Below are 22,791 nucleotides of genomic sequence, written 5' to 3' on the forward strand. Positions count from 1 at the left end.
CTTATAAAATAATGAAATGTCCCTGGCTGGTATAGCTCAGTGGATTGAGTGCAGGCCTGCAAACCAAAGGATTATGGTTCGATTCCCAGTCAGGCCACATGCCTGGGTTGCAGGCCAGTTCCCAGCAAGGGGATGCATGAGAGGCAACCATACACTGATATTTTTCTACCTCTCTCCTTCCCTTTCCCTCTAAAGATAAATAAATAAAATCTTTAAAAAATAAAATAATGAAATGAATAATAGAAAATTGACTATTCAATTTGAGACTTCATTTTGAAGCCTACTGACTTGTAACATTGTTCCTCTAATGGAATCGACTAACAAAAATCAAGTATACATCCCATTTTAATGTGTGTGTTGACTCTTCACAAGAAATGTATCATAGGGGAGTAAGTCCATGCTTTCATTTACTTACTCTGCTCCAATAAATTACAGAGTTATATAAAATATAAAAAAAGGAAAGCAAAAGCATAGTAAGGTGCAAATAAAACATAAATATCTACATGGATGGAAGTAGAAAAGAAAGTGGTGAGCCAGTCTAGAGCTGTGGGAGTCATAGTCTTGGACTTAGATGAAGGCAATGAAGGTCAGGAGATTGTTCCAGCAGTGTCATAGATACAAACAGTGCTTCAGGCTAAATGAGGGACTTGAGCCAGGCTTGCTATTTAAATGCAAAATAAGCAGTTAGACCCTTCAGCTAGTTAACAAGGGGAAATCACATAAAATGGCGCCCATCAATTCCCACAGTCCTAACTTGTTGCAAGCCTAAGATCAAGGGAGCGTGGTGGGCACAGATGGTGGGTTTCAAAAGTAAATTCTGAAAATATTTGTTGTGAGCTGTGATGTTCAAAACACGGAACCCAGGAGTGAGTAAGAAAGGGAGAGGAAGGTGGGGGGCTCTTCCACTTAAAAGAAATGTACAAACCAAAATGCTGAAACACATTGTCTTTTGGAATTTATTGTTGCTAATGAGAAATTTTCTGTCAACAAATTGTCATTAAGTTTTAGGTAATGTCTGTTTTCTCTCCGGTGTCTTTTAAATTTTTCTCTCATTGCTGCAGAATGTCTAAGTGTGGAGTTTTAGTTTTATTTTGTTTGGTACAAAGAACATACTCTCAATTAATAATGTAACTTGGTATAATTTAAATTTTTCTCATATAACTTAAACTTTATGCATATATATATGCATAATATTTTAACTTTTCTTAAAATATTATGCATATATATATATATTAACTAAGTTTACCTATTAAAACAAAGAGATTATCAAATTGGATAATTTTTAAAATCCATTTGTATTCTGTTGACAAGAAACATGCATAAAACACAGATATGCAGTACACATTTTTATTTTCAATATTTCAGTGTAATTCATACACACAAAACAAGGCAGCTATTTCAATATTAATATAACAAAAAAGTAGTATTTAGGCAACAACATTAATAGTGATTGTTTAAAAATAAACTGATCATAATTATAAAAAGAACAGACAAAAAGATATAAAAATTATGAGCTCCCACCCTGGCTGGTGTGGCTCAGTGGATTGAGTGCTGGCCTGTGAGTCAAGGGTTTGCCAGTTCAGTTCCCAGTCAGGGTGCATACCTGGGTTGTGGGCCAGGTCCCCAGTTGGGGGCATGCAAAAGACAACCACACATCAATGTTCCTCTCCCTCTCCTCCTCCCTCCTTTCCCCTCTCTCTAAAAATAAATTAATAATATCTTTTTTAAAAATGAGCTTTTATCAGTGAACAGTATAGCTTTAGAATCAATACCAGGAGATTTTAACCTAATTCCATAAGAAACAACAGACCTCACAGGCAGAAAATTACTAAGCATACAGAAAAAGTAAATAACAGAATCTGTAAGAGTGATCTAATAGATCTATATAAAATCCTAACAAACATAAAATAGCCATTCTTTACATGAGCATATGGAAAATGTACAACAGTTTTCTATGTAAATAGCCACCACAAAGAAAGGAATAGCAAATTTCCAAGTGCCAATAATATGCATGCCTTATAACATATACTTAAACCACAAAGCTGGGGGTGGGAAAAATAGGGAGAGGCTGGTAAAAAATAAGGTATAAACTTTCAGTTATAAGATGAATAAAGTCTGAGATCTGATGTATAACATGGTAGAGACTATAGTTGATGACACTATTGTATAATTAAAATTTGCTAAGAGAATAAAATTTAAGTGGTCTCATAAAAAAAGTAGATGTGTGAGGTTAACTTAGGAGGAATCTTTTCACAATATATACATATATCAAATCATTGTGCATACTTTAAATATCTTACAATTTTATTTGTCAATTGCACCTCAATAAAGCTGGAAAAAATCAGGAGTCAAACACTTAAAAATAATAAAAGAAAACAAAAAAGGGTAGATATTTAAATCTGTGCCCCTAAATTACTCTTGGATTTAAAAAATTACAGTGGGCTCTCACTGGTGTGGCTCAGAGGATCGAGTGCAGGCCTGTGAATAGAAAGGTCATTGGTTCAATTCCCAGCGAGGGAACATGCCTGGTCATATGTTAGGGCATATCCCTGGTCACATGTTAGGACACATGCCCAGTTAGGGCACATGCCTAGGGAACCTGATCTCAAGCCAGGTCCCCAGTTGGGGGGCATGCAAAATATGCGAGGCAACCAATCCATGTATCTCTTGTACATTGATGTTTCTCTCCCTTTACTTCTCCCTCCATTCCCCTCTCTCTAAAAGTAAATAAATAAAATCTTTTTAAAATAATAAAATTTAAAAATTAAAAATCACAACGAAATGAAAACTATTTAGAAATAAACAATAATTAAAATGTTATTTATTAAAAATTGTGGAATGCAGCTAAAATAGTATTTAGTGGTAAATTTATAGAAAAATCCAATGCTTTAAAAAAAATCAAATGATTTAAGATAAATGAATTTAGCTTACCATTTAAGAAACAAAGCAAAAAACTTAGCAGCATGAACTGAAAGAAAATAGAAAAAATAACAGAGATAGAAGTATTAGTTATTGAAATGCAAACAAGGGAGAATTTTGATGATGAAACAATAGAAACAGACAATAAAGTTCATATCAGTGGGGAGAAAATGAAAATTCTGTCAGGTCCAAGTTGGGACTAACATAATCTAGACAGATGTCATGACTAAAATTCTTTTTAAACATCCTAAAGAAAAATTCAATATTTTTATCAAAAGCAAAGACCTGAAGAAGGAGAAAGAGAAAGGAAAGCAAAGGAGACTGGGAAAAAATTACTTGATATGAATCATGAAGCATAAATGGATATTAGTATATTGAGTAAAAACAGATATTGTCAAAGAGAAAAATCTAAAACATCTCAAAAATCTAAAATCTAAAAAATCTAAAAATCTAAAATCTAAAAAATCTAAAATTTAACTGATGAATATTGACCAGTTATTTAATGAGACTCTAAAGCATTAAAACAATGTTGATGAAAAGGTTTTTACAAACAAACTAGAGGCTCTACCGGAAAGTGTGGTGAGTTGATATCAATTGTTTCCAATAAATACTTCATCGGTGTTCTTGGGGGATTGGAAAAGTGAAAATGAAAAAAGTTCAACAGGGAAGAAGCCAAAAGGCAAACAGACTTAAATGAAACTAGAAATGGGCAATCTCACTTAAAAATGTTGACTCAAAAATCTCAATTATTATCAAATACTATTTGCTAAATATTTTAAATGATATTTAAAGCTATTTATTATTAAAATATTTATAGCTTATAACATAGTTTATTTGAGGGATGCAAGAATATTTCAATAATATTTGTTGATCTAACAATGTAAAACTCCATATTAAGAGAATAAAGATAAGAAGCCATATATTCATTTCCATATAGGCATAATAAAGTTCTTGAGAATATTCAATGCATAATTAAAATCTTTTAGTAAACTGGGAATTGAAGAAAACATTTTAACCTGATAAACAGTATCTATTAAAAACTTATAGGCTACACAAAGCAATCTACAGATTCACTTCAATGCCTTTCAAAATCCCAATGACTTTTTTTGCAGAAATATAAAAATACCCATTCTAAAATTCATATGGAACATCAAGGGACCTTAGATAGCCAAATAAATCTTGTAAAAGAAGAACATAGTTGGAGGTCTCACACTTCCTGATTTCAAAACTTACAATCAGAACAATATGGTACTAGCATAAAGACAAACATATAGACCAGTGGAACAGAATAGAGAGACAAAAAATGAACTGCTACATATATGATCAAGTGATTTTCAACAATGGTGCCAAAACTGTTCAATAAGGAAAGGACAATTGTTTCAACAAATGATTTTGAGAAAACTGGATTTCCACATCCAGTTTTCAGAAAAAAATTGAGCCCTTACCTTACACCATATACAAAACTTTACTGAAGATGGGTCAAAGACCTAAACACAAGAGCTAAAATTATAAAACTCATAGAAGAAAACATAGTGGAAAATCTTCATGATATTGGACTTGGCAATGATTTCTTAGATGTGACACTAAAAACAGATAATAAAAGAAAGATAGACAAATTGGACTTTATCAAAATTAAAAATATCTACAGAGTGAAAAGCCAGCTCACAGAGTAGGAGAAAATATTTGCAAGTCATATATTTGATAAGGACTGACATCTGGAACATATAAAGGTCTCCTATAACTTGCAACCAAAAACAAACAACTGGATTTTAAAATAGACAATGGACTTGCATAGACATTTCTCCAAATAAGATACACGAATTGCCAATAAGCACATAAAATGATACTCCACATCACTAAACATTAGGGAAATACATATCAAAATCACAATGAGATACCACTTCAAACCCATTAGGGATGGCTATTATTTAAGAAATATTTTAAATAGAAAATAACAAGTGCTAATGATATATGGAGTCCTGGAATATTTGTGCACTGCTGGTGGGAATATAAAATGATGATGTCACTGCTGTGGAAATAGTATGGTGATTCCTCAAAAGAAGTAAACAGAATTGTATGACTTAGTAATTCTACTTCTGGATATACATCAGAAGAAACAAAAGCAGGTAGGTACTTGGACAGAAACTTATACACCCACATTCAAAGCAGCAATATTCACACTAGCCAAGAAGTAGAAGCAAGCCAAGTCCACTCTAGATGACTAGATGACTAGATAAACAAACTCTGACTACATAGATATATTCAGCCTTAAAAAAAGAAAGGACTTTGACACACATTCTAAGATGGATGAGCCTTCAAGACATTATGCTGAGTGAAACAAGCCAGCCAAAAAGGGACAAATACTGTGTGATTCCTTTTATCATGAAGTTCTTAGAGTAGTTGAATTTATAAAGACAGAAAGGAGAATGGTGGTTGCCAGGGGAAGAGGGGAATCAGGAATGGGGAGTTAATGTCCCGTGAGTATTGGGTTTCAGTTGGGGACGGTGGAAAAGTTCTGGAGATCAATGGTGGTGATGGTTGCACAACAATGTGCATACACTTAATGCTACAGAACGGCTCACTTGAAATGGTTAAAATGGTCAATTTTATATTATGTATATTTTACCACAATTTAAAAAAAAGAAGTCCAGTTACCCTGCTAAGATCATGAGAAAACTTTCTGTGTCAATAGCCCCCTCACACACATTATTATGTTCCTAAAACCTGCTGAACTTTCTGGAAGAAGTGTGGCAAGCATCGACTCCACAAAGTAACACAGTACAAGAAGGGCAAGGGTTCTCTGTATGCACAGGGATAGTGGCCTTATGACAGGAAGCTGAGTGGCTATATTGGGCAGACTAAGCTGATTTTCCACAAAAAGGCTAAAACTACAAAGCAGATTGTGCTGAGGCTTGAATGAATTGACCCCAACTACAGATCTAAGAGAATGCTTGGCTATTAAGAGATGCAAGTATTTTTAACTGGGAGGATATTAGAAGAGAAAGGGCCAAGGGATCCAGTCCTAAGCTTCATATTTTGTGTTACTCTGTGATAATAAAATCTTGAGGATATGTTTCAAAAAAGATCATGAGGAAAAAAACAGACATGGAAAAGCCATATGGAAAGAGAGAGGCCATGCAACTACCTATAAAGTCACCCAGATGTCTCAGCACACCAAATGAGCCCAGTTCCCAGATGATACAGCATGGATAACCACCAGCAAGACCAGCAGAAGAACTGAAAGAGATGATCCCAACTCAGATTGAAAATTACTGAACAAATGAAACCATGTCATTTTAAGACACTGGTTTTGGGATGGTTTGTTATACTCCATGATTAATGAGGTGATATGCACACAGTTTTACCCAGAAATCCCATTTGCAGGTTAATATTCTAGTTCTAGAGAGATGTGTATATGAGGAGATATGTCCAGTGAGGTTCATTTCCTCATTATCTGCAATAGTAAAGAAGGAAGGGGAGGGAAACAGAGAGGGAAGGAGGTGAGTAGAAGAAAAAGGGGGAGAGAGGAAGGAAGAGAGGGAAGCATAAGGAAAAATAACATAATACCCTCCTACAGATAATAGGAAAATATTTTAACAGTTTTCATAAAATGCAATAGTATACAATAGTTAAAATGAACATTATCAACATAAATATCAAAAGTGGAATTTTGAGGAAAGTGCATTGCAGAATAAGCATAGCATACTACCATTTGTATGAATTTCAAGTAGGCAAAAATGTTTATGGATGCACGCACGTACATGCAGTTAAAGAAACATGCATGGGAATAGTAACTGCTATATTCTGGATGGTGATTACTTTTATGGAAGGAGGAACAGGACTGTTTTTAAGGCAGGGTACTGAAGGGATTTGAATCTTTCTGTGGGTTTGTTTTTTAAAAGTTGATCTCCATAGTAACATCCATAGTAATATTTTTTCAGGCAAGAGTAGTCAATGGCGAAAGTTCACTTAGAAACACGACATGTATATAGTATTAAAGCATCTCCTTACAAGATGATAATTAAAGGGATAACAGTAATTTTACTAGAGATATTATTAATAGAAAAGCCTAGAAGTCACCATCTTAACCAAATGATCAATGTTAAAATTAGCAGTAATGGAACAAAGATACCATGTGCCCTGTGATAAGATTCACAGAGAAGGCTGCAACATCATTTCTGTAGCATTTCTGCCCAAAACACCATAATATGAATCTAATCGTGGGAGAAAAAATGAGTGGGTATTTTTAAAAGGTTTTATTTATTTATTTTTAGAGAGAAGGGAAGGAAAGGAGAAAGAGAGGGAGAGAAACATCAATGTGTGGTTGCCTCTAGAGCGCCCCCCACTGGGGACCTGGCCTGCAACCCAGGCATGCGCCCTGACTGGAAATTGAACCAGCAACTCTTTGGTTCGTAGGCCCATGCTCAATCCACTGAGCCACACCAACCAGGGCCTGAATGGGTGTTCTAGTAAATAACTGGCCACTATTGAAGAGTAAAGTGATGAAATATAAATAAGAGGCTGGTGAACTGTCTCAGATTAAATGGCACTAAAGAAAAGTTATTAAATGTAATGGGTACTCCTGGATTAGATCCTAGGCCACATTTTTTTCTTTTTGCTATAAAAAGGTATTATTGTGGCCCTGGCTGGTGTAGCTCAGTGGATTGAGTGCAGGCCTACAAACCAAACAGCCACGGTTCGATTCCCAGTCGGGGCACATGCCTGGGTTTCAGGCCAGTTCCCGGCAGGGGACACACAAGAGGCAACCATGCATTGATGTTTCTCTCCCTCTCTCCTTCCCTTCCCCTCTAAAGATAAATAAATAAAATTTTTTTAAAAAAGGTATTATTGTGGCAACTGAAAAATGTGACTAACATTTGTAGATGAAATACTACATCAATGCTAATTTACTGACTTTTATTATATTTTGGTAATGAGGGAATGTTACTGCTCTGAAGTACTTTGGAGGTAAAGGAGCAACAAGTCTGCAGCATACTCCAACATACTTCGGAAAGGTTGAGAGAGAGAGAAAGACAGAGCATGAAATAAAAATGTTACCATTTGGGATAACATGGACGACAAGTCTAGGGAAATGCCTTTGTACTATTTTTGTAAACTTTTTATAATTTTGAAATTATTCAAAATAAAATGCTTAAAAACTGATCCCAAATATGGCAAAATATTAAGATTTGATGTATATTAAATGGTATGTACACAGACTTTCATTACATTATTTTCTATACTTGTGTATATATTTGAAATATTTCTGAGTTAATTTTTGAAATAACAAATGCATTATTTATAAGTACATAAAAATGAAACAGGAGTAAAAAAGACATCCACAGCATTGTATTTTATATGCTTAGAAACACTAAACATTAAAAAGAGGACTTGGAAAACTCTAAGAATTTGAAGTGCCTTATTCTCCATGTGGCAAAACCCCTTCCTTATTTCATTGATGTACCATGCTGCCTCTCACCTCCAAGAATTTGTACTGAGATTCCAGAACACTCTTCCTCCCTCTTTCTTGATTCAATCCTACCCTTTAGGATTCAGCTTAAATCATGTCCTGGATAAGGACCCCCAAATCAAGGCTGGATTCTCTTCCTATGTATTCCCCCATTGCCCAGTGTTATCCCACCATAACAGCAGTTATATCCTGTTATAATGCTCTGTTTACATTCCTATGCCCTCCCCTATCCTTAAGCTTCCTGAGAGCAGAGACCGTGTTCATCGGGTTCACCATCTCTATCTCCAGCATCAGTTGGGCAAAGTGTCAGGGACACCACAGTCACCCAATTAAGCTTCTGATAATTCAGTATTTTAAATACAGGTCTTGAAGTTAAGTGCTAAGCCATCTAACACAGAAACTCAAAATATATAACCTTAGAGGGTAATGTAGCTAGTGTTTTAAAATTGATCTTATTGTCTCTGAATATAAAATAAGAGGTTGAAGATGTTTGGAGCAAGGGCAGCAGCAACCTTGATGAATGCCTTGAACTTCAGTAATCCTTTCCTAGCAACTACTGTCAAAGTCACATTCGTTTACACCATTCTTCCTAATTCTGAGAGAAAGAATCCTGACTTGAAAGAGCTACTTCTAAGCTATCTTAGAAATGTGAGATTCTTCGAAGAAACTTGAAGTCACAAAGCTAACCTAAACAAATTACCGTTGGATTTGCCTGATAGGGTGCAGATATTACTTAGGCCTCTGAGCGTCGCTGTTGACCACCCAAGATGTAAAAGCCTGCCAGACCTCCAATCCTACACTACCGCGGCCACAGCAGAGGGGCTGGGCATTTCACCGAAAGCTTCCGGGTGGCTAGGAAATTCAGTCCAGCAGCCCACTAGTTCTCTCCACGGTGGGTTGGGCCCCGTGAATGCTGGTCACCCCAGACCCTGAGGAATAAAGATCCCGCACTGTATGCTGGAAGTTGCCTCGGAGAACAGATGACGACGGAAGGAATGGCGGTTCTGCAAAAATTGCCACATCGCGGAAAACTGGTCCTGCTGTATCTCCTTTCGGCGTCTCTGTGGGAGGCTGGAGCTGGGCAGATGCGTTACTCTGTGTCAGAAGAGATCGACAAAGGCTCCTTCGTGGGCAGCATCGCCAAGGACTTGGGTTTGGAGCCCCTGGGACTGGTGGAACGCGGAGTTCGCGTCGTCTCCAGAGGTAGGGCACAGCTCTTTGCTCTCAGTCCGCGAAGCGGCAGCTTGGTCACTGCGGCCAGGATAGATCGGGAGGAGCTCTGCGCTCAGAGTGTGCGGTGTCTGGTGAGTTTTAACATTCTTTTGGAAGATAAATTGACTATATATTCAGTAGAGGTGGAAATAACGGATATTAATGATAATGCCCCTCGGTTTGGAGTAGAGGAACTGGAGCTAAAAATCAGTGAAACAACTACGCCGGGATTCCGGATTCCTCTGAAGAGTGCTCATGATGCGGACGTAGGAGAGAACACTCTCCAGAAGTACAAACTTAACCCAAATGACCACTTCTCCCTGGATGTGCGAAGCGGGGCGGATGGGAACAAGTACCCAGAGCTGGTGCTGGAGCGCTCCCTAGACCGGGAGGAAGAGGCTGTTCACCACCTCATTCTCATGGCTTTGGACGGGGGTGTCCCAGCCCGATCTGGCACCTGCCGCATCCGCGTAATGGTTCTGGATGTGAACGACAACGCACCTGTTTTCACACAGCCTGAGTACCACGTAAGTGTTCCAGAGAATACGCCTGTAGGCACCCGGATACTCACCGTGACCGCCACAGATGCAGATGAGGGACACAATGCTCAAGTGGCATATTTTCAAGAGAAAACCCCTGGAAAACCCTCGGAGGTATTTGAGCTCAAGTCAACATCTGGAGATATAGCAATCATAAAAAGTCTAGATTATGAGGATGCCAAATTCCATGAAATTGATATTGAAGCTCAGGATGGTCCAGGCCTTCTGACAAGAACAAAGGTTATTGTCACAGTTCTAGATGTGAATGACAATGCCCCAGAATTTTACATGACCACTGCTACTAGCTCTATCTCTGAAGACTCTCCTCCAGGAACCATAATTGCACTTTTCAATGTACATGATAGAGACTCTGGGCAGAATGCATTTATCACATATTCACTTCCAGAGGACATTCCCTTCAAGTTAGAAAGGTCAGTGGACAATTACCACCGACTAGTTACAACCAGAGCCCTTGACAGGGAACGGTTTTCCTCTTACAACATCACTGTGACTGCTAAAGATGGAGGGAATCCATCTCTGTCCACGGATGCTCACATTTTGCTGCAGGTGGCAGACATCAATGACAATCCACCCACCTTCCTTCACTCCTCCTACTCTGCCTACATTCCTGAAAACAACCCCAGAGGAGCCTCCATCATCTCAGTGAAGGCCCATGACCCTGACAGTGACCACAATGCCCTCGTAACTTACTCCTTGACTGAGTACACCCTTCAGGGGGGCCCCCTGTCGTCCTACATCTCCATCAACTCTGACACCGGTGTCCTGTATGCGCTGTGCTCCTTTGACTATGAGCAATTCCATGAACTTCAGTTGTGGGTGACGGCACAAGACAGTGGGAACCCACCTCTTGGTAGCAATGTGTCTCTGAGTCTATTTGTGCTGGACCAGAATGACAACGCACCAGAGATCCTGTACCCCACCCTCCCCACAGACGGTTCCACTGGTGTGGAACTGGCACCCCGCTCTGCAGAACCTGGCTACCTGGTGACCAAAGTCGTGGCAGTGGACAGAGACTCAGGCCAGAATGCCTGGCTGTCCTACCGCCTGCTCAAGGCCAGCGAGCCAGGGCTCTTCCTGGTGGGGCTGCACACGGGTGAGGTGCGCATTGCACGTGCCCTGCTGGACAGAGACTCACTCAAGCAGAGCCTGGTGGTGGCTGTTCAGGACCACGGCCAGCCCCCTCTGTCGGCCACTGTCACACTCACGGTGGCTGTGGCCGACAGCATCCCAGACGTTCTGGAAGAGTTGAGCAATCTGGAGCCCTCCGCCAATCCTGATGACTCCAGCCTCACGCTGTACCTAGTGGTGGCAGTGACCGTGGTCTCCTGCCTCTTCCTTGCCTTTGTCATCGTGCTGCTGGCACTCAGGCTGAGGCGCTGGCACGAGTCACGTCTGCTCCAGGCTTCAGGAGGCGGATTGGTGGGGATGCCCGCCTCACACTTTATGGGCGTGGACGGGGTGCGGGCGTTCCTGCAGACCTACTCCCACGAGGTCTCCCTCACGGCGGACTCTCGGAAGAGTCACCTGATCTTCCCACAGCCCAACTATGCGGACACGCTCATCAGCCAGGAGAGCTGTGAGAAAAATGATCTTCCATCAGCACCCCAGTCTTTACTCGAAGATAAAGGAGAAGAAGCAATTCCTCAGGTAAACTCTCTTCACAATATATGCATAAACTATCGTTAAAATAAATAAAATTACTTATTTACTTAGCTTTTTCCACTATTTACTATCTCTCTTCCATTTCCCATATTTTCTTGAGAATATATTCAGTTTTTAGAAAATGAGTCCTGATGAATTATTTCTCACTACTTCTAAGTATTCACACATCATAAAGAGGAAGAGAGGCCAGAATCACTGTGTCATGAGTATAAATCAGGAGTTAGTAGGTGAAGATGGTATTTAAGAACTCAAGAGAGCGTTGGAACTGGGATATCTCACTTCTTATACTTTCTTTCCCATCCTTGTGTGACTCACCTCATCTACCTGGATCAACAATTCTTTCTCTCTTAAAAATACAAAGGTTGTTTTCTCAAGTGCTTTAAAATTTAAGACTTTTCCACTTTATATTTGGGTTTGTTTATGAATAATGAAACACTTGATTTGCTTATTTTCTTCTCACTCAATCTTATTTTTCCTTCAGCTTGGCAGTGAGGTTCTTCATTTTACTTGACTTGTATGGCCTTTCCCATTTAAAAGATGGAAATTTAGGAATACACATGCTTCGCTATGTTTCAGGAAGATACGCTGTGGTGTCTCTGCTTAGTTAAAAAATCTCGTTTACCTCTACAGTAGCTCTGTGGTTCTTGAAAAAGTGGTTGAATTATTGTTTGCTCTATAATAAATTTTGGCAGTGTAGTAGTGAACATGTTTCTCTTTGATATTATTTTTCTTAAATCTGATAACCATATTGCCTTCTATCTTTAAAAATAATGTATATTCTCAAGGGATTTAGAGAGTATGCCAATAATTGCCCCTAAAGCCTTCTTTATACATGTCTCTCTTTTAAAAAAATGTTACTTATTTGTTTTTAGAGAGGGGAAGGAAGGGAGAAAGAGAGGAAGAGGAACATTAATGTGTGGATGCCTCTTACATGTCCCCTGCTGGGGACTGGCCTGCATCCAAGGCATGTGCCCTGACCAGGAATTGAACCAACCAGCAACCCTTTGGTTTGCAGGTTCACACTCAATCCACTGAGCCACACCAGCCAAGGATGTTCATTTCTCTTTTCAAATCTTCCTTCTCATAGCATTTGAGGTTGAGGGTGGTCCCAACCTCAAATGGCCTCTCTTCACACGGAGTCTGTATTTGGGGCCCAGGTAAGACACAGAGGATTCAGTAAATAAAAATCCCAATTAAAAAAAACAAAACATTTCTAATTCCTCACCTAACCTCAGTTCTCCTCACAACCACAGCTTTCCTTCCCCACTTATCTTTCCATGTTGGCTTTTAGTATGTTAGCTGTGTATTTAATAACAGAGAACAAAGACATGCTAATATTCTATGTAACTGGGATTATTTTTATTTTTATTTAAGAGTAATCATGTACTAACTGAGTCTTGTATTAATGGTATCATCTTTCAGTGTGCAGTAATTATAATATTTAAAGGCATCTGAGGCAAAAATTTATGAGACAATGTATTCCATTGTGTTTATTACTATTATATAATCTGCTATAAAAAATTGGAGCTTACTGTGGAATAATACCCTATAACATCTTGTAAGTAGTTAATAAATTGTGAACTGAGGAAAATTAAAGAGTTTCTTTTCATGTGTATAATAACACAAGAATAAATGCCTTATACATGAGTACATGATGGCTCATAATTTAAGTGACCACTGTATTACTGTATTGCATTCCTCTTTTGTGCTTGGAGAGGAAAACAAATACAAATAAAAGGTTTCTGGGACATAAAACAAATGTTTATCTCTACTAGTTTCAGTTTGGGTCTTAAAAACCAGTGTGAGGAGTCACACTGTAGATTGAAGCAAGGTGAACTACATTCAGTACCCTGACGTTCTGTGATTTCTTGCTCACATCCAGGCATTGCCATTCTGTTCCCTCACTTCCAGGCCTTTCCTCCAACTCATTCCTCTCAAAGCCTTTGCTAAACTCCAAGGCAAAAGTGATAATGCACTGCCATTTCTTGTTTGCATTTACACCTTCGTAATCTCTGTGCCGGAAGTGGCTTGTCCGGATTGTTCATCTGAAATCCCCAGATATTGTCTGATACCCAATTATATGTTTGTTTAATGAATTGGTTAAAAAAATATTAAAACTAAGATGTCAGGCTCTCAGAAACAAACATCAAGAGGGATAATGTATAAATATGGCTGATGTTTCTATGTGGTTCTTAAACTTTGAATATTTCAAAAGAGTAACTCCAGCATGTTTGAAGCAATATTGGTGGCGTTAAGGTTAGTGCATGGTTTCTGGAGGAAATAACTCGAAGTCACACCCTTTCATATAAAGCATTTCAATTATGTGAAGTAAACACCCATCCCGTTACCTATGATAAAAAGGATTTCGGGTGTTGGGTAACTTTAAAAACACAAACTTTAGTTTGTCTGAAAGGGTGCAGTGAACAGTTAGTCCTCTGAGCGTCGCTGTTGACCACTCAAGGAGAAAAATGCGACTGGAGAGCTGCTCCACCATTTCCTTGTTCCTAAAAAGGGAAGAGTCAGCAAATCAGACTTAGAAGACCCCGGACTGCTACACTCACCCTGTCGGTCAACCAGCACTGTGACCTACGAAACTGGCCCACAAAGGGCTTAGCTCACTGAGAAGATAAAAGTGGATTCAGTTGTGGGAGACTGGAACCGGATAGAGAAAAAATAATTCACCAAAAAGGAAATGACGAATTATCTGATCAGAAACGGCAGAGGACTGGCCCTGCTCTGCACGCTCCTGGGGACGCTGTGCATGAGTGGATCCGGGCAGATCCGCTACTCAGTGCTGGAGGAGCTGGACAAAGGCTCCTTCGTGGGCAACATCTCCAAGGACCTGGCGCTGAAGCCCCCGGAGCTGACAGAGCGCGGAGTCCGCATCGTCTCCAGAGGTAGGACGCAGCTCTTTGCTCTGAACTTGCGAAGCGGCAGCTTGGTCACCTCGGGCAGGATAGACCGGGAGGAGCTCTGCGCTCAAAGCCCTCGGTGTCTAGTAAAATTTAACATCCTGGTTGAAGACAAATTGAAAATTTTTGAAGTAGAAGTAGAAATTAAGGATATTAATGACAATGCTCCTGATTTTCTAACGGAGGAATTGGAAATAAAAATTGGTGAATTAACGGCTCCTGGAACTCGATTTCCACTTAAGACTGCATTTGACCCAGATGTAGGCATGAACTCGCTGCAGAACTACCAGCTCACCCCCAATGACTACTTCTCCCTGGCTGTGAAGATTGTGTCTGATGGGGCCAAGTACCCAGAACTGGTGCTAGAGCGGGCTCTGGACCGTGAGGAAAAGAAAGTTCATCAGCTTCTCCTCATTGCTTTTGATGGTGGGGACCCTGTTCACTCTGGCAACTTGTGCATCCAAGTAACAGTTCTGGATGCTAATGACAACCCGCCGATATTTACTCAGCCTGAGTACCAAGTAAGTGTTCAGGAGAACTTGCCAGTGGGTACCCGGCTGCTCACTGTGAATGCCACTGACCCTGATGAAGGATTCAATGCTCAAGTGTCCTATGTACTAGATAAAATGCCTGGGAAAATTGCTCAGATTTTTAATCTCAACTCAGTCACTGGAGACATAACCATATCAAAAAGTCTGGACTATGAGGATGCTATGTTCCATGAAATTAAAATTGAAGCACAAGATGGACCAGGTCTCCTCTCAAAAGCTAAGGTTCTTGTGACAGTTCTGGATGTGAATGACAATGCTCCAGAAATTACAATCACTTCTTTCACAGGATCAGTCTCAGAAGAGGCAACCGCTGGAAAAGAAGTTGCCCTTGTCAATGTCCATGACCGGGATTCTGGGCAAAATGGGCAAGTCACAGTTGTTGTCCTGGGCAATATGCCATTTAATTTGGAAAAATCAATAGACCAATATTACCGCTTAGTGACAGCCAGATCGCTGGACCGGGAACAGACTTCTGAATATAACATCACTCTGAGAGCAACAGATGAGGGAAGTCCACCACTGTCTACAGACACTCACATCACCCTGCATGTGGCAGACACCAATGACAACCCACCTGCCTTCACTCATGCCTCCTATTCTGTCTACATTCCAGAAAACAACCCCAGGGGTGCTTCCATCTTCTCTGTTACTGCCCAGGACCCTGACAGCATTGAGAATGCCCATATCACTTATGCACTGACTGAGGATACTGTCCAGGGGGCACCTCTCTCCACTTATATCTCCATCAACTCTGATACAGGAGTCCTCTATGCTCTTCAATCTTTTGACTATGAGGAGGTTAGAGACCTGCAACTACTGGTGACAGCCTCTGATAGTGGGGACCCACCACTCAGCAGTAATGTGTCTCTAAGTCTGTTTGTGCTGGACCAGAATGACAATGCTCCAGAGATTCTGTACCCCTCACTGCCCACTGATGGTTCCACTGGTGTGGAGTTGGCACCCCGCTCTGCAGAGCCTGGCTATCTGGTTACCAAGGTGGTGGCAGTAGACAGAGACTCAGGCCAGAATGCCTGGCTGTCCTATCGTCTGCTCAAGGCCAGTGAGCCAGGGCTTTTCGTGGTGGGGCTGCACACAGGCGAGGTGCACACTGCACGTGCCCTGCAGGACAGAGACTCACTCAAGCAGAGCCTGGTGGTGGCAGTCCAGGACCATGGACAGCCTCCTCTCTCAGCAACTGTCACACTTACTGTGGCTGTGGCTGACAGCATCCCAGATGTGTTAGCTGACTTAGGTAGTCTTGAGATCCCTTCGACCCCAGAGGCCTCGGACCTCACGTTGTACCTGGTGGTGGCGGTGGCTGTAGTCTCCTGCCTCTTCCTCGCATTTGTCATTGTGTTGCTGGCACTCAGACTGCGGCGCTGGCATAAGTCACATCTGCTCCAGGCTTCAGGAGGGGGGTTGGCAGGTGTGCCCACCTCGCACTTTGTGGGTGTGGACGGGGTGCGGGCGTTCCTGCAGACCTACTCCCATGAGGTCTCCCTCACCACGGACTCACGAAAGAGTCACCTGATCTTCCCACAGCCCAACTATTCAGATATGCTCATCGGCCAGGAGAGCTGTGGGAAAAGCGAGCCTCTCCTGGTAGCTCAGGATTTACTGGAAGCAAAAGGAGACTCCAAGCTACTTCAGGTGAGTTTATTTTATTTTTTGAATATTACAATAAACAATTATGCCAGTGTAGTTATTATAAAGCTTAGTCCTATTGTTTAAATAGTTGCTCCTCTCTCCTTTTGGGCCTATGGTAGGCATGCATTTCCTGGTCTGGTGTAGCTGAGTCAACCTAGGTCACTAGTTCTGGCCAAGATACTGTAAATGAAAGTAGGTGTGCCCTTTTTTGGAGGAAGCTCCAGTTTCCTTTGTGAGAATTTCCAGATCTCTAAGATACTCTTTGAAATTGTGACTGCTCCTCTATCTGAATCCTTGAAAAGCTACAATGAAGAAAGAATCCTGTGGTTTACCCAATATTACCTATATCTGTGACAAATAGACCATGTTAAATCCATGTGGCTTGAAGTTTGTCACTCCAGCCTACCTAACCTATCCTGACTGTTACAAACAAGTGTATGTATGTGTGTGTATACACACACACGCACACTATATATGTATATATACACGCCATATATGTGTGTGTGTGTGTATGTGTGTGTGTGTGTGTTTAGTTGGTTATTTTGGGCTCCCAGAAAATGATGCTTAACTCATTCCAAGCCAGGCCACACCCTTCATCTCAAAGACACAAAAATTGTGTGGTAAAAAAATATAGATGGTCAAATTGTTTTCACTTGGCTTGTAGTTCCTATTATGTATAACTAAAATGTGTGTGTGTATGTGTATTCATGTTGACTTAAGCTGCCTGAAAGTGAAATCAATTGCCTAAACTGTTAGGAGCCTTGGAGTGGTATGTCTTATCCTTTGAGAAGGAAAAAGTATTTAAAGAGCTATGTCTCAGCCTTTGTGAGAGATTTCCAGATCATATGCTGCAATACTGAAATAGAAGTCTTCAATTTTCTTGGGCCAGAAATAGTTGGTTCATTTTGAAATTTATAAAATTACTTTCACCTGTGAAGTCACATCGGAGAGTTATCCAAAGTTAGACCAAAATTTATTTCATTAGATCTCAAACAAAGGAGCAACTGTCTCTCTCAATATGTTAGAAGGAGGTACATTGAAAAGTGTGTGACAACAGGACCTGAACAAAATAACTGAAAACAGAGAAGGGTGTGTTCTTACTCAAGCATGCAAGTGGAACGTGGGGGAAATGGCACATAACCTTCGGAATATCTTTTTAGAAAAAAATCTTTATAATATTAACATCACTTTTTTGTGTAAGGAGAAAAATGGTTAAATGGCTAGTGCCAGGGGAACTTTAAATGCTCAAAGAGAATTTTCTAAAAATCCCATACAAAACATCGCCCGCATATATGTTGTAAAAATGCAAATAGAAGGAAAGCGCTCTCAGATATCCTGTTTCCACTGCAGGCAAGAATTTATTACCAGAGAATGGGAGAAGAGATTCTAACAAAAGGAATAGAAAATATAAAGGTGTGAAGTACAGGAAACAAGGGAAATGATGTCTTAGGAAATCAGATAGTAGCCTGTTTTGCTGGGAGTGTACTTTGCATATAGGTGAGCACTGCGAAATCACAGAACAAATTGTTGAGTTGGTATCTATTTGATAGTGCATTGGTTTGTTTTAGTTACCCAAGACCAGTTCTTGGATTGTAGGTAAGTTCTAAACTGGAGTGTCTAAGGACTCTCAATGCCTTTCTAAGGTTAAAACTAGTAATCAAGTCAAACTCATTTCACTTATTAATAGTATACATTGGCTGGAGATGAAAATTGGGATTATGGAGTATTACATATACATTCAAATAAGAAAGAAGTACTGGTTTTCTAAAAATAAATATGGCTTCCACAAGATTCAGCTTCATAGATGCATGAATGTGCGCCCAAATACTAAATTGGTCCCTTTAACAAAATATCGCGCTCTACTGTGCATATCAGGAAGATTGTTTTAAAAAGATGGTCAATGTATTAAAAATAAGCCTACAGCATTCTTTGAAAAGTATTACTGAATTGGTGAAGTGTGTATGAGGAGAGTTAAAATACAAAATAAGGGAAGTTGTGGACTTACAAAAATGCGAGGATCATAGTTGATTAAAAGGTGGATAAAAAGCCAGTAACTTATTTCATTATATTCATACTAGTCAAACCAACTTTATAAATACAGTGAAATCATGGGAGATATTTTTCCCGCCTGGGCCGAAAAAAATGCCTATGCTTCATGAGATATTTTAATAAAAAAATAATGTAGGATGGTGGCAATGCTTATGAGATGACAAAAAGACTAGAAAATTTTACATTTAAATGGAAAATGTAAATGCTTGCTTCTTTCCAACAAATTAAAGGGCAATGCATAGATTCCAGAGCTTACACTTTGAGGATGAATAGCTAGGCAAGATGCAGTTTTCCCAGACAACCTCTGGGCGCCGCTGTAGACCAAAGGGAAGAAAGGGATTCTCGGTTCTGCGGAGTTTCCGGCGTTTCCGGCAGAGTGCTTTCCAGCTTTGTCCTGCGCACAGCAGAACACCGCCTACTCTGCTCCTGTGCACCCATAAGCGCCTAGCAAGTCCCAACACATCCAGGGTACTGTCATTGATTTTTTAAACATCCCAGAGACATCTTGAAAAGAAGCTTCTTCACTGAGTTCAAGAAATGCAAAGGAGCTCCAGACAAGCTGAAATGATGAACAGGCAGGTACTGTTTCTCTTCTTGCTGTCTTCGTTGTGTGGGGCCATCTCCCAGCAGATACAGTACGTGATTCCAGAGGAGCTGGCCAAGGGATCCAGGGTGGGAAACCTCGCCAAGGATCTGAGACTCAGTGTCCAGGAGTTGCCAGCTCGAAAGCTGCGGGTTAGTGCAGAAGAATTTTTCAATGTGAATATGGAAAGTGGGGACTTGTTAGTGAGTGGTAGGATAGATAGAGAGAAGATTTGCGGGAAAAAATCTAAGTGTGTGCTAGAATTTGAAATTGTTGCTGAAAACCCAATGAATGTGTTCCATGTGATTGTTGCAGTCCAGGATATTAATGACAATGAGCCACGTTTCATTGCAAAAGGCATTGACTTAGAAATCTGTGAATCAGCATTACCAGGCATAAAATTCCCACTGGATTCTGCACAGGATGCAGATGTAGAAAGTAACTCACTGAAAGTTTACACCATCAACCCCAATGACTACTTCTCTCTGTCAACGAAAGAAAGTCCCGATGGAAGTAAATACCCAGAATTACTGCTGGAAAAACCTCTGGACAGAGAGCAGCAGAGTTTCCACCACTTAATCCTGACTGCCATGGATGGTGGGGACCCTCCTCTAAGTGGCACCACCCAGATCCAGATCCAAGTCATGGATGCCAATGATAATGCTCCAGTGTTCAACCAGGACACATACAGAGTTAGACTCCAAGAAAATGTGCCCTGGGGAACCTCTGTGCTGTGTGTGAAGGCCACTGACCAGGATGAGGGTGTTAATGCACAGATCACTTATGCCTTCCTCAATGCCCCAGCAAGAACCAACTTCCTCTTTAATCTCAATCCAAAGACTGGTGATATCACAACCAATGGTACATTGGACTTTGAAGAGACAAGTATATATATGTTGGCTATAGAAGCCAAGGATGGAGGAGTACACACAGCTCACTGCAATGTTCATATTGAAATTGTCGATGAGAATGACAATGCACCAGAGGTGACATTTATGTCCTTTTCTAACAAGATTCCTGAAAACTCAGACCTTGGAACTGTAATAGCTCTCATTAAAGTGCATGACCAAGATTCTGGGGAAAATGGTCTCGTGACGTGCTATATTCAGGAAGAAGTTCCCTTCAAATTAGAATCCACCCCCAAGAATTATTATAAGCTAATGATTAAAAGTGCTTTAGACCGGGAGCAGATAGCAGAGTACAATGTCACCATCACAGCTATTGACAAGGGCAAGCCATCCCTATCCTCCAGTACAAGCATCACCCTACACATCGGTGACATCAATGACAACACTCCAGTTTTCCACCAGGCCTCCTATGTGGTTCACGTAGCTGAGAACAACCCGCCCGGGGCCTCCATTGCGCACGTCAGCGCCTCCGACCCCGACCTGGGACCCAACGGCATCATCTCCTACTCCATCGTGGCCAGTGACCTGGAGCCAGGGGCGCTGTCATCCTACGTGTCCGTGAACCCGCAGAGCGGCGTGGTGTTCGCGCAGCGCGCCTTCGACCACGAGCACCTGCGCGCCTTCCAGCTGACGCTGCAGGCCCGCGACCAGGGCTCGCCAGCGCTCAGCACCAATGTCAGCCTGCGCGTGTTGGTGACAGACCGCAACGACAACGCGCCGAGGGTGCTTTACCCGGCGCTGGGTCCCGACGGCTCTGCGCTCTTCGACACAGTGCCGCGCGCTGCGCAGCCAGGCTACCTGGTCACCAAAGTGGTGGCGGTGGACGCGGACTCGGGACACAATGCCTGGCTGTCCTACCACGTGCTGCAGGCCAGTGAGCCTGGACTGTTCAGCCTGGGGCTGCGCACGGGCGAGGTGCGCACAGCGCGAGCTTTGGGTGACAGAGACTCGACCCGCCAGCGCCTGCTGGTCGCTGTGCGCGACGGGGGACAGCCGCCTCTCTCAGCCACTGCCACGCTGCTCCTGGTCTTCGCCGACAGCCTACAAGAGGCCCTGCCGGACCTCAGCGAGCGTCCCACACCCTCTGACCCCCAGGCTGAGCTGCAGTTTTATCTGGTGGTGGCCTTGGCCTTGATCTCTGTGCTCTTCCTCCTGGCGGTGATTCTGGCGGTGTCCCTGCGCCTGCGACGCTCCTCCAGTGCTGCTGCTTGGGGCTGCTTTCAGCCGGGTGTCAGTTCTAAGTCTGCACCGGGGGTTCTTCCCAATTACAGCGAGGGCACTTTGCCCTACTCCTACAATCTGTGCGTTGCTTCACAGTCAGCTAAGACAGAGTTTAATATTCTCAACGTGACCCCGGCCGTGGCTCCCCTTCAGGATCTCCTGTTTGAAGATCCTGTGGATGTATGTGCAAGTAATGAAGACCCTCAAGTGGCATGTGACTCCTCTTTTTCCTCACACGTGAGTTTCTGCAAACCTACTTAAATTTTGTATCTTGTGCTTTATTCTCAGTATGCATAATTACTTTTGGTTGTCATTCACTGTTCTAGTAGTGGTAGAAGGAGAGAAAGTGTATTGGATGGGGGAAGCTGGGCCCCTTGATTGCTCAGTACACTTGGCAATGACCTAATTACTACTTCTCAACCTGTATGGCTGTCATTTCTGTATGGTCAGCATATCTTGCTGAAGAGAGCTTTTCTTGATTGTCACTACTTGATTGTAATAGCACAACCGTTTCTTAGTTGATGTGTGATACTTTTTTCCAAGCTTTACTCTTTATAAATAAATGTACTGGCAGTTCTTTCTGCCTGCATTAAATATCAGATACATCCTAGTTGTTATTTTTCGTCGCAATGTGTATTTTAAATGTAGCTTTTGAATTGATAAGTCTCTTAGCACTTCTTGACCTCACCACATGTAGCAAGAATGTCACATTTTACATTTGAATCACTACCTTTGGGTCAATTTATTCCCACTTCATAATCTCATTTAAGAATAATTGTCTTAATCCTCCTTTAATAACTTATTTTCATACCCATTCTACTTTGTCGTTATTTTAATAATAAATGTGATGAATATTTTTCCTCCCCATCCCTGGCAATTTGTGGATCTTTTGAGAATTGTGAAACCTACCTTTAATCTACTCTACAAAGTCTGAAGGTTTAAAAGCTCTTAATAGTCAATGGACTTTTGCGTTTGGTTAAAATTTGTGAGTAATTTGTAGAAGTTAATTATTATGTGGGGAATGATCTAAAGAACTGGGTACTTGCTTGTTTATCTCAAGTTCTCCCAGCTTAGTAAATTACTCTAAGTTTTCTTGA

General features: G+C 41.2%; 2 protein-coding genes and 1 pseudogene across 4 annotated transcripts in view; all 3 read left to right on the forward strand.

Moving 5' to 3' along the window:
- The first annotated feature begins 507 nt into the window (after window positions 1-507).
- LOC118997318 (60S ribosomal protein L36a-like) lies at window positions 508-5,945 on the forward strand (annotated as a pseudogene).
- Window positions 5,946-9,008: 3,063 nt separating this feature from the next.
- The window catches only part of LOC118998350 (protocadherin gamma-C4), a 136,017-nt gene continuing 122,234 nt past the window's right edge, over window positions 9,009-22,791 (forward strand). The window contains exons 1-2 of one of the 3 annotated variants that reach the window (XM_037062520.1): window positions 9,009-11,737; window positions 16,383-16,387. In XM_037062520.1, coding sequence (XP_036918415.1) covers window positions 9,370-11,737; window positions 16,383-16,387 — 2,373 coding nt within the window. In that variant the 5' untranslated portion in view covers window positions 9,009-9,369. Of the gene's footprint in view, window positions 11,738-14,326; window positions 16,937-19,480; window positions 19,548-22,791 lie in introns of those variants that run through there. The other 2 variants (XM_037062626.1, XM_037062575.1) reach the window with 2 other exon arrangements.
- LOC118998447 (protocadherin gamma-B1-like) lies at window positions 19,499-22,236 on the forward strand. Its single transcript, XM_037062642.1, has one exon. It carries the CDS (start codon window positions 19,520-19,522, stop codon window positions 21,953-21,955), a length of 2,436 nt encoding a protein of 811 aa, XP_036918537.1. The 5' UTR covers window positions 19,499-19,519; the 3' UTR covers window positions 21,956-22,236.

Source organism: Sturnira hondurensis, unplaced genomic scaffold (genome assembly GCF_014824575.4).
Source record: "Sturnira hondurensis isolate 20B ecotype Veracruz unplaced genomic scaffold, ASM1482457v3 Scaffold0001120, whole genome shotgun sequence".
Lineage (NCBI taxonomy): Eukaryota > Metazoa > Chordata > Mammalia > Chiroptera > Phyllostomidae > Sturnira > Sturnira hondurensis.